At 43.7% G+C, this 16,688-nt stretch overlaps 1 protein-coding gene across 1 annotated transcript in view; it reads right to left on the reverse strand.

Annotated features, from left to right (window-relative positions):
* Positions 1 to 16,688, reverse strand: part of LOC147725092 (uromodulin-like) — a 124,283-nt gene that overhangs the window by 75,537 nt on the left and 32,058 nt on the right. The window contains exon 4 of the mRNA XM_086966539.1: positions 7,041 to 7,283. Within this exon, the coding sequence (XP_086822665.1) occupies positions 7,041 to 7,283 (243 nt within the window). The remainder of the gene's footprint in view (positions 1 to 7,040; positions 7,284 to 16,688) is intronic.

Here is a 16,688-nt window from a genome sequence, read left to right on the forward strand (position 1 = left end):
CAGACGAACATAAAAAACTGCAGGCCAAGTCTTCAAGTGGGAGTTCAAAGGAAGAGAGGGTCAATCCTCTACCAGGGCTCAGTCTTTAGCCTTGGGTGGCCCCGGCAGAAGAAGGGCTGCAAAATGGTGACTTATGACTATACATAGAAATCCCCTACAAGAAAACCCAAGAATCACTGACCTTGGGGCCCTCTGAGGAATTGCCTAAAAGAAGATGGTCCAGCACATTGTAGGGAAAGTATTCCTGCGGTCCAGCAAGTTTCAGGCAGGTACCATTTTTTTCCCAGACCTCCAGACATTCAAATGTCATCTTTCTGGACTTACCTTTACAAAGAATGGTTGGTGACTATTCGGTTACCAACTCCTTTACTCGACGCTGCAATAAGAGGGAACCATGCAACACCGTTGTCATCCAAGAGGTAAACCCAGCTCTCCCACGGCTCCCGCTTCAGCAGCAAGGCGAGCCAAGACAACCCTGCACCCAGGCCTTTTGCGCCAGATAAAATTGAACTGACTGTTATGGCTTCGTTTTAGAACCCACGTTGCCTTAACCCTCTGTGTGTTCCATATAACTCAGCCTACAAGTGACCGATTATCACTAGTGCTTAGTGTACTACTGCTTTTTCCCATTGACCGCAATGGTAAAGTCCGGTTATAGGCATCCAACTGTGTGTATTTTAGTGTCTAAAAATATATTCAAATATGCCTCATTTTTATGAATTGGTGTCAGATTTCTTTTGAGACATGTCAATTACTTATAGCCATTATGGTACTCCGAAATCCTAACACATTTTCCTCTAGTAAAGCCTAGCTGCTATTTGCTACAACACTAGGACATAATACTCCACTTACCTACACCTGGTAATAAAAACGGAGTCAGAGTCTCTTTCAAAATCAAGGTAACTTTATTAAAGCATTAAACAACATCCCACATCAACTAGCTCACAGGAGAACTATATACTGAAAGTTATAGAGTATGAGCACGACAATGTTCCAAGGCATACTACTTTCCAAACCACTCCAGGTGGGGGTGTGCAAATAAACTTGTCTGTACTACTGGGGAGGCTGAACACTGTCAGCATTGCAATTTCAGACCCACACATGGTCCGGTCTCTGTCTCTGGGACTAATGTCAAAACTGGTTCCAAATCCAGTCTTTTTCGAGAAGCGTCAATAAACACACACTCCTTGCCTAAACACAAAACCAAAATTGCTTTGATTATTAAAACTCTTGACTTATTCTGCCTCTTTGTCACTGAGAAATGGGCCAGGGAGAACTCTGGTCCAGACCTGGTAGATGCTGTCCCACCTGGCTATATCATTCTCAGATGTGACCACCTTGACCGTAGAGGTGGCAGACTGGCCTTGGTAGCTCAGAGTTCTCTTAGATGCACTCTGTGCATGATGGATGGTGACTCTGGCTCGCCACTGGAGGTAGTTTTGTTCAGGATTAAGCTATCCAATAATTATAACTTCTCAGGACTCCTTGTATATCGCCCTCCCAGGCGCGGACTGGCCGTTGTGGGCACCGGGCAATCCCCCAGTGGGCCGCACGGGTGGGGGCCAGTTTTGGGCCCCTGGGGGCCGTTTTTGTTAAAGGGCCGTTTATACAGCAGAGCTGATTTGTAACAAAATCAGCAGAAAAACCAGCCCTGGCAAGGAGCGAGGTCGCACCCCCAACCTACCTCCCCCAGGGCCGGTTTTGGTTCCCAGTCTGGCCCTGTGCCCGCCTGGCCCTAGAACCAGGTTTTACAGAGTCATGGTGTAAAATATTGGAACCATTTGTAACCTCCCCTCATCTTACCATACTAGGGGATTTTAATTCCCATCTAGAAAACAAACAAGATAAAGATTCAGCGTTCCTCATTGAGCTCATGATATCTCCGGGATTTGAGCAAATAAATCTCCAACCCACACCACCGACCTCAATCTGGACGGCATTTTCACCAACCACAACAATTTAGGGATAGAGGCTGTTCAGCCTCCCAGCTGGGTGGATCATTGGTTAATATAATTTAGAGTCTGTCCCACCCTTCCCATTACTGGGAAGGAGAGCTCTATTCTGAGGACCTTTCATTATAGGGGTCGAGCAAGCTCACAGCTACTAAATGGGAGGCTGCTTTGTGTACAGCCTGGGAGAGGAAGCATACTCGGCTCCCCTCCACTGCAGAGGGTTTCGACAACTGGACAAACAAGGCTCTTGATATTGCTGCCTCTTTTAAAAACTGCATCTCTCAAAGCCCCATCAGTCCCATGATTCTCATAAGAGCTCAGATCCCTTAGGCAGGAGTGCTGGAGGCAAGAACATAAATGACGTAGGGACACCTGTTCTAGGGAAAAGGCTAAGCAGAAATCCCTGCTAGAGAAATACAAATATGCAATTTTTCAAGCCAAATCCTGCTTCTTTCCTGAAAAGATTCTACCTAGTATGCTCTTCGAGGTAATCAAGGAGACCTCTGAGCCACCAGGAAATCTGTCGCTAACCCCCTCCCAAGATTTCTGTGATAGCGTAGCTACCTACTTTCAAGACAAGGTTCTCAATATCTTCCAGGAGTTTAATCCTACTAAAACTGAAGACCCTAAGGACAAAGAGGTTTCTCAGGCCTGCGAGAGGCATGTAGTTAATTCCTGCCCTCCTTCCACAACCCAGCCTCCAAATGATGCTGAGGACACACTCAGGGCAGTGAGAAGCTTGCCCTTCCTTCCCTCAAATTACTGCTCAGCAAACCAAACATCTTCTAATGGGCCTTAAATCCAGTGCTCCCTCAGACCCCTGTATGCCCTCCTTCTTTACATTGGTTTCTGAACCAGTAGCCAATTTCCTGTGCCAGGTTATCAACAGTCTTCTATCCAGGAATCATACGGACAACTGGAAGGAGACTATTGTCTCATCACTCAAAAAAAAAAAAATTCGACCCCTCAGAGGTGAAAAATGTTCCGCCTATTTCCCTTCTCCCCGCCCGCCAAGATTGCAGAGGAATTCATAAAACTGTTTCTGAAGATCCATGTGGAGTCCCCGGATTGCTTAGACCTCTCTCAGAATTAGTTTTGTGCCGGTCACAGCACCAGGTCCGCCCTTATAGCCGCTGACCATATCCGCAAGCAGGTGGATCAGGGAGACTTTGCAGTGCTGATTATGCTTGACCTATTGGAAGCTTTCCATACAGTCTCACTGATGCGCATGGTCCAGCGTCTGCAGGAAGTGGGAGTTGGGGATAAAGCTCTTCAGCTCCTCCATTCATTCATGTCGGGAAGAAGGAATATCATCAGCTGTGGAGGATTTAGAGCCAAGGCTTTCAGCCTTCCATGTGGCTCCCTCAGCGCTCCTCCTCGAGCCCAACCTTATTTAGCATTTATGTGAATCCCCTGGATGAGCTGGTGAGATTATTTGGGTTTCAGGTGATCTCGTACGAAACTCAAATCCTTGCTTCCATCTTTAATGGTTTTCAATTCAACCAGTTTAAGGCATGCATTATCTGCTGGATGAAGGGTAACTCCATTAAGATTACTGCTGAAAAGACCGAGATACTGGTTTTTGGCTTACAGAACTCTATCTGGTCAAATATCTGGTACCCTGCAAATTGTGGCCCCCTTCCTGTCTCAGCTAAGAAAGTAAAAAAATCTAGGGGTCATTTTTGATGAGTCTAACCTTTGATACTCAGGTCAAAAGTACAGTCAGCACATGTTTCTATATACCAAAGATACTCAGAAAGGTGTTACCCTGTATCCCACCTGATTTAAATCAGTTGACCATCATGGCACTTATCACCACCCGTCTTGATTATTGCAATGCTTTACACATTATCAATACAATTTCTCTGAACAAAATCCAGGTTGTTCAGAATGCAGAAGCAAGGCTGATCCTAAACACTACAAAGCTACTATCTGCCAGGGAGGGGGTTTCACGCCTTGCACTGGCTACCTATTAAGCCGGATATCTCCTTCAAGGTTCTGAGCACAGTTTACAAAGCCATGCATAGTAAAGGCTTGCTGCAGTCGAAATGTTGAATGTTCCAATGGCATACTCCCAGGAGAGGTCGGATATCCTCCAACCTAAAAAAATTGATCTCTCCAGATACCACAGGGCCAGGTGGGGTGGGAGCTACTTCTTGGTAGCGGCTGTTAAACTTTGTAACTCCCTGCCTTCCCCCATTTCCAAAGCGGACTCTCTTTCCACTTTTAGAAAGCTGCTGAAACATGGCTTTTATTGGCTGTCTTACGCTCATCCCTTCACCTCCGCCTGTTTAGTGCCTTGACACCCTTGGGTTTTAGAGCGCTTTATAAACTTTATCCTATCCTATCATATCTTAGTATGCTGGTTGGAATATACTAGCAACACTTTCAGGAACTTCACAATATCCTTTGTAAATTTTGACCATAATCCAGTGTTGTGCAGTAGCTAGTAATTCAACATTTTGACACTTTGGTTAACTCATTACAGCTTGCCTTGAAGATGTCCTCCTGATGCACATGTACTTTTCTGTTATCATGAACCCAAGCGGAGTACAGTTTAGTACCAGGCTCTTTCCTTTCTTGAGATGCAGAAGGGAATAGAACAGTCACTGTATAGGGGTAGTTTGGTATCCCAGGCCATAGTTTAATAAACTATTGACACAGGCTGTTGGACCTGGCCCTTTTTGCAGGGTTAACCTTTTTCCATTCTCCTCCTATTTTTCTGTCCCTCTTGTTGTAGACTTCCGTAGTCTGGGCACTTTACCACTGCTAATCAGTGCTAAAATGCACGTGTTCACTCCTTTAAACATCATATGATTGGTTTGAAAATGTATGGCATATTTAATTTGCTTGTGAGTCTCTTGTACAGTGGTATCCCCTATACTATAAATTAAATGCTAGAAGTGGGCTTGCAGCACTACTTGGCCACACACAGAATTAGCTTTTCAAACCTGACTCCGGCCTGTCACTGCAGAGCCAGGGTGCACAGTTTACTGCCACTTTGACTTGGTATTCAAAACTACTTGCTAAGCCTCAAACTTCCCTATTATTACATATGTTAAGCCCTAGGAACTACTATGGACAAGGTACTGTGTAAGTTAAAGCTAGAACATGCTTCCTTATTGTGTGACATGTCCTAGTAGTGGCAAACAGCCTACTTTGTTTCTCTTTACTGTGAGGCCTACTCCTATTATTGGCAAGCATTGGGCATTTCCTTATATATGCTTATGTGGTAATTCCAGAAATGAAAATAGGGATGCTGTCATGTTTGGTATGTTTAGAATGGTAGTGAGAAATCCTGCTTAATGGTGTACATTACTTTTTTGGAAATGCCACTTTTAGAAAGTGGTCAACATCATATAAGTGGGGTAGCACATCTGTTCTAATTAACCATTTTCATTCTATGCCTTAAATCATCAAAACAATAAACTCGCTTCTTAGACCAAGATGTTTGTGCTTTGCATGCAGCATGCAGAGGACAACAAAAAGAAATACGATAGTCGCCGCCTGCAAAGCACAAACATCGTGGTCTAAGGAGCAAGTTTATTGTTTGGAAAGTCGGAAGGAGATTGAAATTTAAAAGATGAACATTCTAAGAAGCAATACAAACATTAAGATTAGCATTTTTAGAAATTCTTGTTGTATCATGGATTTACAAATCTGATTTAACAAACTTCGACTTAGGTATCTGTTGGGCAAAAAGAAACAGTCACGAACAGCATTATGGGATTTGAAGGATTTTTGGACAAACATGGGAGGTGAAATAAGTTTCAGGTGGCGATCATGTGGCAGGAAGTCAGTAAGATGATGGGAGGAGGAGCAAGAGTGAAACTTAAAGCAGGGTGAATGCGTAGGGAACGGCATTTCTGTTTTTGATCGAGCACGAGGAAGTTGTGAAACTATGAGCAGGTACGATAATGTGAGATGCAGAAGGGGGATTCAAGGGAGGTAATGAAGAGAATAACATAAGCGTGATAGTGACATATATATGCTTTGATAGTTTCCAGGAAGAAGTAGTTTATGACAAAATATTCTGTTAATTACAAGGGAGAGGGAAGCATCGGAAAGAGATCGCCCACAGTCAGTTGATGGAGTATTGTGAAGTTAATAACAATAAGCAAATTGTTAAATGTTTGAGATTGTGCTTTCAACATTAGTGCATTATGAATTAATACGTGTTTAATTGTCCATTTTTTAGTTACCCCTGACGAAGAACCGTTCAGGTCTAAAAGGCATTGGGTTTTAATAAACTGCTTTTTAACGGACCTGGCTTTGGCACGTGTTCTTGGGAGAGGTTTGGATGGCCCCACAGGAGCATGAGAAACTTTGGAAATTGCCTTTCTTTGCATGTGGATGTTAAGATGTGATGAACTTATAAAAATGGAGGAAAAAAAACGGATAAACAGAAGACAATAAGTTATAAGCGATTGAGGATGTAATATGTTGCAAAAGCAATTTCAGAATAATGCTGTGCCGCGAGTTGGGGCCCGAAGGTGCCCCATCATGATGACTTTTAGAAAGTGGGCATTTATCTGTGCTTATAACTAGTCTTTTTGCAATCTGACTCCAATCCCCGTCGAGGGCAGAGTGACAGCTGCATTTTGTGCATACTTTCTGGACAGCCCTCACACGGGAAGGGTTGGGCGTGACAGGTTTACATCTGCATACTGATATTCTTCCTGGACTGGGAGAGAGAGGGGGGTTCACACTTTACATTTGTATAGACTGTGTCCTGCCCTCACACAAAGGGATGATTTACCCTCATGAACCCACCATCATGTATATCAGCAATCTTATCTCACTCAAAGTTCATGCTTTCTACTTCCATTATAAAACAAGACTCATCGTTCTTGATAATATTTACATACACGCATTAGTTGCACTTTCCTTCATTTTACTGTCATTTTATTTCTCCTTTAATCCCTTGTTCATCATTTGTCCTCTTTTATTTAATCCAGAACATTCACTGCTGAAACTCGGGTTATTGCAATCATACTGTGGTGCTCACATTGCACTGGGCACAGACAGTGAATATGTTATTGAAGAAGAAGAAGAGAGGTAGAACAGTATTGAGAAATGGTCACTCACCCGCCTGCAATGAGTTCAACGCTGGGATCAGCCGGGTTGTTGCTAGGTGCAGCTACGCACCTCTCTGCCCTTAATGTGAATTTGTCTCCCTCAGGGAATGTAGTTGAAATACCAATGTAAAGCGGTGTGCCCACTGTCAGGGTGTCATCTTCTGTGAGCGGATCAGTAAAGGAATTAGACTTGAAGGCAGCCATGGTGGCAGTAGTTTGTCCAGAGCCATTCACTGATGGTAGAGTCGCTATGCTGGATATAGAAAACAGAGATTTCAGAATACGTACAAGAGAGTTTATGCAAATTACATAAAGAGATGTATGATTTATTAATTTGAATTATTGATTAACACACCCTGAGTGTTATTCGCTTTAGTTCTTAAGAAAGAGGCTTGAGGACAACTTACGCGACTATTGATGATGCACCTGATTCAGGGGAGTTACAGACCCTGAGGTATTTCAAGGGAGATTTTTGTGCTGATTTTAACAGAAGGGCAAGGGAAGTCATACATTTGAGGATTAAAAGAACTGTGCTATTCTCATTCGAATTTATGAAATATAAGACCAGATCATACAACATATTTGACTGGTGCATTTAGATGTCTTTGCTGTAAAGAGATTCCTTGCTGCATGCAACATTTCCCACATTATTATAAAACTAGTTCTTCACCAGGGGATTTCTTCTCATATTAATGAATGGCGGGATTTTTCAGAGCATGTGCAAGATACAGGAATACACAAATATAAAGATAGTTTCTCATATTTTTAACGCAATCAATAAACGAAAACATACTTTAATAGCTACACAGCTACATTTATTATTTTTATTTCAATCCAGTAAGAGAAAATAGTACAATAGCAATGCAATCGGCTAAAAAAAATCCACTCAAAATAAGACAAGTAACACAAAATAAAAAAACATTTAGTGGTGTTGCAATGTAAATAGTACACCTAGCACAAACACAACTGAACCTTTTAAGAACCCTAGATTCCACTGCTTTCCTTTCATGACCGGCAGGATGATCTTTGTCTATTTCCTATCATGACCTGCAGGGTTATAGTTCGGCATTACCTTGTTTTCAACACAATTGTTAGACCTATTAGCCTCGGGATGCTCTTCCCCATAACTGTTTGCCTGCTTGCCTCCAATTTTGATGAATTCTTTTTGTTGACCCTAGGACTCTGAGTACCTTATCATTGCCAACCAGAGCTAAAGTGCGTGAACTCTCTCCCCTAATCATGGTTTGATTGCCCTATACACAATTGGCATATATGTATTTATAAGACCCTAGTAGAGTGCACTACATGTGCCAATGGCATATAAATTAAATGCTATTAGTGGTCCTGCTGCACTGATTGTGCAATGAGACAAGTAACACTTTAAGCTTGATCGGCAGTGGTGGTCAGGCTACTGTGAGTCCGCCAAGAACATCTATAGAAATGCTCTGAAAAAACTCCATAACCTGATTAGTGTAACTAGAAGGGAGAACCTGGCTGATTGCATTTACAAGGCTGACAACCCTACTAAAGACATATTCACATTGATCAACTCCTTCCTCAAACCCAGAGCTGTAGATATAGATACCACTGTGCACCCTTCACTCCCTCTGTGCGTAAGTATCGCCGTCTCCTTTGACAAAAAAAATCAGGAAGTGTCTAAATCATTCTCAGTTCCGTCGGGGACGGAGAAATGTGACAATAAGGAAGCACAAGTTACCGAGCCGTCTCTCACGGAGTTTACCACTATCTCCCAACAGGACGCCCTAGCAGAAATTTTAGATGTAAGACGGGGGCACATGATGATCCTTGACCCCCCCGAACTTTGGAATATGTGGGCTCACTGCCTATCGCACACACTGACACATATCTGGAACTCTTCCCTGATGTCTTGCACTTTTCCAGATATCTGGAAACACGCTACTCTCCTCCTGCTGAGGAAAACACCGAATGGGGATCCTGGGGATCCGACCAATTACAGGCCCATCTCTTTGCTGCCAGCACCTGCAAAGATGTTGGAAAAATTGATGCAGCGGCAAATGTCCAGCTTTATAGAGAGGGAGGGCATCTTACACGATACCCAATCCGGCTTTAGGTTGGAATTATGTACAGAGACACCCCTCCTGGAGTTGGCTGAGTTTTTTAGGCATAGTGAAGAGAACAAAGGTACCCCATTATTAGGACCAAAGTTCACAAATGTAGTTGAAAGGACAAAGGTCTGGGAGAGGCCACAGAGCTCCTCAGGTAGCCTGGGCTACTATTATTTAAAGTGTAGCTTACGTCTAGGTTTTAATAATGAAGAGGGAGTTCAGGTAGAACCGGAAAAACAATGTATGCAGGGACGCAAGGTTGTACGAATGACATTGCATTTATTAACATCATAAATGGAGTATCATCCACTATTAAGTAGCTAGTCCTGATACTCACACATAAACAGTGAAAAGTGTGTGAAGTGATAGGTGCCGGTGACTTAACATTTACGTCACATTAACACCATTGTAAAAAACTCCAGAATTATGTTATGTTAGAGGCGTTTTAGGTGTGAGAGTAACCGGCGTTCCGATCTCCTTAATAAGAGATCATCATCAGGACAAAAAGACGTGTGAGCCGGTAGGATGTGGAAAAGGTCCACAGTTTCTATGATGCTTATGGGCTGGATATCCAGTATTCAATCAAGAAATCCTTGCATTCAATCACCGGGGGCAATTGTAAGAGAAAACAGGGATCGGATTAGGGCTGGGATTCCATGAATTCAATCAGGCTATTCCAGACTGCATGGGTGGGGAGTGTAGTTAGCTGAGATGGAGTGGATCCGGGTAGTTGAGATGCGACCAACAACCAGCTACTGGTGCTTGAGGAAGCAAGCGCAGGTGAATCAGGCGGCAGATTTAGGGGCTTCTACGATGTTGGTGCTCCAGGATCTGTCGATGGCATTTGACACTTTTCACCACACCTTGCTGTCTGAGAGACTGCAGGAAATGGGCATTGGAGGCACAGTTCAGGCCTAGCTGAAATCCTACCTGGTTAATCGCACACAGAAGGTTGCACTCCAACCATTTATGTCTAAGCCAAAACAGCTCTGGTCTGGAGACCCCCAGGAGTCAGCACTGAGCCCTCTCCTGTTTAATATGTACCTGGCTCACCCTGATAGCCAACTGGGGGGTAAAAACGATCTCCTATGCGGTGACACCTGGTTGGTCTTCACTATTAAAGAACAGACCAAGGTCGCCTTTGAGAGTTTCAAAGGGTGTCTGAAAGACATTGCGTTATGGATGAACAACAAGAAACTCAAGATCAACACAGGAAAGACAGAGTTGCTGTTCTTTAGGAAAGAGCCACTGCCAGCTCCGGATCTCTGGTGGCCTATAGAAATGGGTTCCCCTCCCTCCCCAGAAGATTGTATAAAAACCCTGGCTGTGAAGTGGGAGGCTGACTTCTCATTTTTGGCGCAGATAGGTCAGGTGACGGCTACCTGCTTCTGTAAACTGAGAAATTTGAAGAAATTTCTGCATCTGCTGCCTGATGATTGACGGAAAAGCATAGTACATGCCTTAGTGACATCCAGGATGGACTATGCTAACAGCCTTTACCTGGGTCAGCCTAAATACCTGAGTAAGTGCCTGCAGATGATGCAAAATGCGACTGCGAGACTGATCAGGTGAGTGTCCATTCGCGAGCATATGTCTCCGCATCTAAAAGCGCTTCATTGGCTCCCAGTTGCCAAGCAAATTTAATTTAAGGCCTTGACGCTGGCATTCCGAGTCATGCATGTCAAATGTCCCAGCTACCTAAAAAACAGACAACGTGGATATAAGCAGTCTAGATCCTTGAGGTCCAATTCACGACATTTACTGTGCATTCCCCATTTCAAGAAGGCTTGAATGGGGGTAGATCTTTTACGCTAGGTGCAGCAAATCTGTGGAACTCCTTGCCTAGTAACTTCCGCACCTTATAAACTGAGACCCTCTTCATGAAAATAGTTAAAACCTGGCTCTTCAGGGCAGACTAAAAGCCCGATGGCTTGACCTTTAGCTGTCCATTGTTGCACTACTGTCTGCTTTAGCGCCGGGACACCTCTGTTCGAGGTAGCTGTTGCACTTTACAAGTGTCTGTATTATTATTACTATTATTATTAACCATGCCTCAGGCCTGACACTACAGATGTTGTGTGTGAAGTTTACACTGCTATGGCGACGTGGCATTTAAAACCCCTTAGCAAGCCTTAAACAGACATTTTATTACATATATGTCAACCCTAAGGTAGTCCTAGGTCGCCCATAGGGCAGAGTGCTGTGTAATCAAAACATAGGACAAGTATGTTTAAGTTTCTTATGTCCTGGTAGTGAAAAACATTTAAATTCATTTTTTACTACTGTGAGGCCTACCTAGATCCTATTTTAGCATTGGGAATTCCTTTAAAAACATTATAAGCTATAATTGGAAAGGAGTAGGTCTGTCATGTTTCATATCACTGGAATAGTGATGATACATTCACTTTGCTGGTAAAGACTAATTTACCATTACCCTTTTAGAAATTACAACTTTTTAGAAAGTTGGCATTTTTCTGCTTTGAGCCTGGCATGCCTGCAGCCTGCCTCCAATACACATCTGGGTGGGTCACAGATAGACTTTGTGCATTACCTCTAAAGAGCCACACACAAAGGGAGATTAGGTATGACTAAGTGGCCATCTGCATCATGATGGGCCATCCTGGGCTGGGTGAGAGGGAGGACTTGTCCTATCCCTCGCACAAAAGTGCTGCATACCCCCATCTAGTAAGTCTGGAGCTAGAGCTGGGAGGGAAGACATCAGTGCACTTCAAAGTCCTTGTTTGAAGTTGTCCCACTTCAAAGGCACACCTGGATCTCTGACACTGCCAAATCAGTTCACTGCTGGACCAGTGAAGAACTCTGCCCGGAGGAAGGACTAGTATGTTACTCTGCTGGAATTCTGCTGTGGAAGAACTGCTTTTCTGCTGTGCTTTGCTGTGCTTCCCTGCTGGCTGCTATCCTCTGCCCTGCTGAGGAAAGACTGGATCCATCTTACTTGAATCCAGAGTGACCCCAATGGCCAGGGCCAGCTGGCTTGCCCCCTGTTCTAAGTCTCTAAGACTTTGCTTGCTGTATCGGAACAGGCATTTCTCCCTTGACACTGACATATCCCCACTGCTGCGAGGGCCATAAACACTGCACCGATGACTGCCACCCTAGACGCATCGCTGCTGCTGCAAGGATCCCAAATTCTGCATTGATGACAGTCACTGCTGCGAGGACTTTTAACACTGTACCAAAGACTGCAAATTGCATTTCCTACAGGTTATGTATTAATTTAAGATTTTTATTGAGACATTTTCCAATTTCTACAGGTTTTGATGCATCTCTAATTTTGCACGGCTAAGCGTCGACATATTGCCTTCAACCCTCTGCTTTGACAACAATGCATTGCCTTTTGCTTCAAGCATTTTGACTGTGTCTACAATGCATCTAAGGTGCTTTCCAGAGGCCAAGGCTGGTTCCTTAATCTGACCCATATTCCATAGCAGTTGGCATGAACTTTTGTATTTAACCTGGCCTAGCCCAATCATAATGCCCTGGTTGGCGCTTCAAGCTTTTAAGCACTACATTTTCTTTTAATCTTTAAAAAATCATAACTACTGTATACTTATTGGATTTTTTCTGTTTTGATCTTGTTTTGTTCATAAAAATATAAGCAATTTTTCAACCTGATGTGGAGTCTTTTTGTGGTGTATTCACTGTGTTACTGTTTGAAGTGTTGCTCAAATACTTTACACATTGCCTCTTAAGTCGAGCCAAGCTATCAAAGGGTGGGCACTGGTTAATTTATGGTGCGTATCTGACTTACCCTAACTAGGTTTATGGTTACTGCTTGGACAGGAACCACCATGAGTTTAAATTCTCTCTGATATACACTTTTTGATTTTTCCCCAAATTCTCCCAAATCCCATATTTTCTGTTACGTCTGTGACTTCACTTGCCAAGATGGGATTTGAGCTGGCCAACTTAGAGAGCTACACTATAGTCCACATTAAGGGATTTTGCCAGGAGAAGAGGGTGCTTACCGAAGCAAGCGCTAACAAATCAGAGCCCCAAAAGACTAAGAGTATGGGTAGAGGTCCAAAAGACCCGCACAAACAATAAGGAGGAAGGGTCAGAATCTGAGGAGCAATTACAACAAGACCTGCCTGAGGGGCTTGACATGCGACCTGCTGGTGAAGGCAGAAACATCCTCTCAGACTGGAAGTTCATTCACATGCAGGAAGCAGTGTGTCATCTAGGAACCTGTCCACTGATGAGTTAAAGGACAGGGGAAAAGAGGGAAAATTAAAACTAGAGCTTGCACAATTGGAAAAGGAGCAGGCTCCAGTGGCGAAGAGAATGGTCATAGAAAAGCACAGAATGGCTCATAAGGTCAGTCTCAGGGAGCTGGATCCCAGATCTAAACAGATGGAATACAGAAGCAATTATGGCAGCATTTCTAGGGTGCCCACTGGTGGATGAAGAGTCCACAACCCAAAATATTTGATACCAAGTTATGTGGCTGTAAGGGTGCACAAGGTTCCAGAGGAGTCCTGTGGGTAGCTTGTCGAGGTGCATGCTAACAGTGGGGAGGGACACAGTCTTAACACTGGAAGAGAAAGACAAAACACTACATTGCCATGAAAGCCATGGCTGTCAACTAATTTGGGCTGGCACCTCAGAGGTATAGGCAAAGATTCAGGTGCAGCCCCGCAATTTCATCACACACCTTGGTGGGTTTTCTAAATTATGCCAGTAAAGCACTGACGGGCTGGATGAGGGGCAGCAAGATACATGATTATACTGGGCTGCACAACATAATTGTGAAGGAGCACTAGCTTGATATTTGTTCTCCAGAGCTGTAGCAAAACCCGGAAAGGGTGGTCAGGGATCCCAACAGAAGAAAGAGAGGGGAGATAAAGAGAAGGACTTCTCTCATGGCCTCTAAAACAGTTCACAGGCAAACGAGTGATATTTCCAACCTGGTTACCAGAAAAGGAGCTTTCCTGACAAGAGTCAGAACAAAACTTCCTAATGCTGTGAAAGTCTCATGTAGGGGCATTAAAAGGGGGATCCCAAGTGCCAAAAAACAGCACAGTCTCCCACTGCAGGTAAGACACCAGAGGTGCTGAGCATAGTGCTTGGGGATGGGTTCGTACCAGGAAGTGGGGGCAACTCAGTGAGGTTAACCTAGTGTCACAGGTTGACATTGAGATGATGCATTCAACCCACATGGGCAGTGGGTTACCATAACCGGGCATGGTGGTAAGGCTCTGATGGACATTTAAGCCAGTATGACTATGGTAAGGAGTCTCTGCTTATGGTCCAAGAGCAAGTTGTATCCAATGCATTTCACCAGGTTCTGGTAGCTGACAACCACAAGGGTCACTATTCAGTGGCTCTTATTCTATTTGAGTGTGGAGGCCTCATGTTTTCTGAAAGTTCCTGTGACCCCTGCCATGCCTGCAGACTGCTTTGGTAGGTAATGATATTGAGCACACTACCTAGAAGGGAGGAGGGCCTAAGTCACATCTGGAAATGTTATGGTTGCCTGAGCGGATTTGTGCAACCACCAGGTCGATGGCTGACCAGGAATGGAGTTAAGAAAGTCTGGAGCCTGACCAATTACCAAGATAGCTGCCACAAATGAGAAGGGTACGGGGAGTGTGAAACTAGCCCCAAAATTTCTTCCAGCTGAGGTGGATTAGACACCAGAGGAGGACAACCCTAGCCCACTGAAGAGGACATTGCTTCCCTTGGTAACCTATCTAAACTTGCTGGATGTCAAATAGAAGGGGGGGCACCAGGAAGGAGTTCTGCAATGCACAAGAAGGAGTGCCCAACTCTGGAAAGCATGAGGCAAGAGTTTGAAGCCAAGGCAGCAGGTGATGCTTCTACAAATCACCACATTTACTAGGGGGGTAACCTACTGTACAGTGAGACTAAGGTACCTATGTATGGGGCAACAAAGAGACTGGTCCTTCGCCATTGCTACAAGGCCTTCCTACTGGATCTGGCTCATGAGATACCCCAGGCAGGATATTTGAGGAGAAGACCTTTACGAGGATTGTCCCCTACTTCTATTGGTCCCTGATGAAGATTTCCTAAAATACCTTCTATAGGATGTTTTAGACTTGCCAGGCCAGAGGGAAGGCCATAAAAGGATATGGCATTGACATTGTAAGGCCCATGGATCCCCAGACAACCTCTAAGGACTGCAGCTGCACCTGCAGTGGCTAAAGCCTTAATAGGTATTTTTACCAGAGTGAGTTTCCTCTCAAAGGTCTAAGTGAAACTCTTACCGCCAAGACTTGCACAGGAACAGAGTCGCTAGTTCCCAACTACCTCCAAGGGATGTCCCAGAGTCTGTTATAAAACTTGACCCTTTGGAACTCCTCAGGGGGAAGAAGGAGTGGGTGAAATAAGAAACAACAGAAGAGACCGCATTGGAACTGTTCTACTGCTTCTCTTGCTTAGTTTGTCCCTCAGACATAAACTTCGGAGAAACCTTGAATAATATTAAAGAAATAACATTAACATTTTTCCTGATCTACACTACGCTCTATCTCTTATCTTATCTATTTATACCTTATGTTCCAGATAACTTGCTTCTCTTCTTCCTTTTATTATTTGTTCTCTCTCTAGTCTTTCTCACTTCTTCTTGAATGGTGACAGCTGTTTAACAAATAATAATTACTTCAGGGTTCTCTTCAAATTGCCCTTTTGAATAATCTTATTACTAGGACTCTTACCATGCAGTTTGCTAGTAGACCTTTCCTCAATCGATATACTTTTTTAATAGGTCTGAAAGAATATTATTTTTTAACACTAAACCAATTACTAGGATTAAGTGAGCCTAACTAATTATCCTAATTACCTATTTAAATCTTTACTATGCGCGCTAACTAATGTAATCTAAATACCTAAATGTACCTAACTTATGTGCTGTGTCCTTAACTTGTACTTTTCTAACAATTATGCTTTTTTCTTTCTTTTATTAGGGTATTCAAGAATTCACATTTGTCTTTGGAAAAAGAATCAATTCACTTATCTCGATTTATTTTCTTCTCCTCAGGGTCAGCTGCCGGTGGAGGCCTCAAGTTAAAGATGCTGCTTAGAAGAACGAATTTCCTACAACAGGTACGCTGAGTTTTCTCAAGAAATTCTCCTTATACTCGCACTCTCTCTATATGCGCGAAAAAGGAGAAGGTCGAAATATTGCTTTCCACCAGAAACAAAGGAATTTGCCTCGGAGCTCAGTTAATGTTCGTTTGATTCTGAACGCTTCTTTAGTGAAGTGCGCATTAGTTTGTGCTCACGTGCATCACCGTAGCTCAAACATCTGTGGAAGACATAACAACTAGACCGTCACTTCATCGTCGGCCATCTTGGAATTCCGCCGATGAGTCAGAGACCTCCAAGCATTGTTCAAGGAATCTTTTCTCTTGTCAAACCAGCACTTTTTGCATTTGATGGTTGATGTACCATTAACTGTCCGTTTAGGAGTTCTGACAGTATTCCCCAACAAAGGAGATCCTTCCATTCTCTGCGTTTTTGGAAATCTTTGGTGGAAAACCTTCACTAATCTGGGAGCATGGACATCCGACCAGCATTCCCAAGACCGT

Source organism: Lissotriton vulgaris, chromosome 4_1 (assembly GCF_964263255.1).
Source record: "Lissotriton vulgaris chromosome 4_1, aLisVul1.2, whole genome shotgun sequence".
NCBI classification, from domain to species: domain Eukaryota; kingdom Metazoa; phylum Chordata; class Amphibia; order Caudata; family Salamandridae; genus Lissotriton; species Lissotriton vulgaris.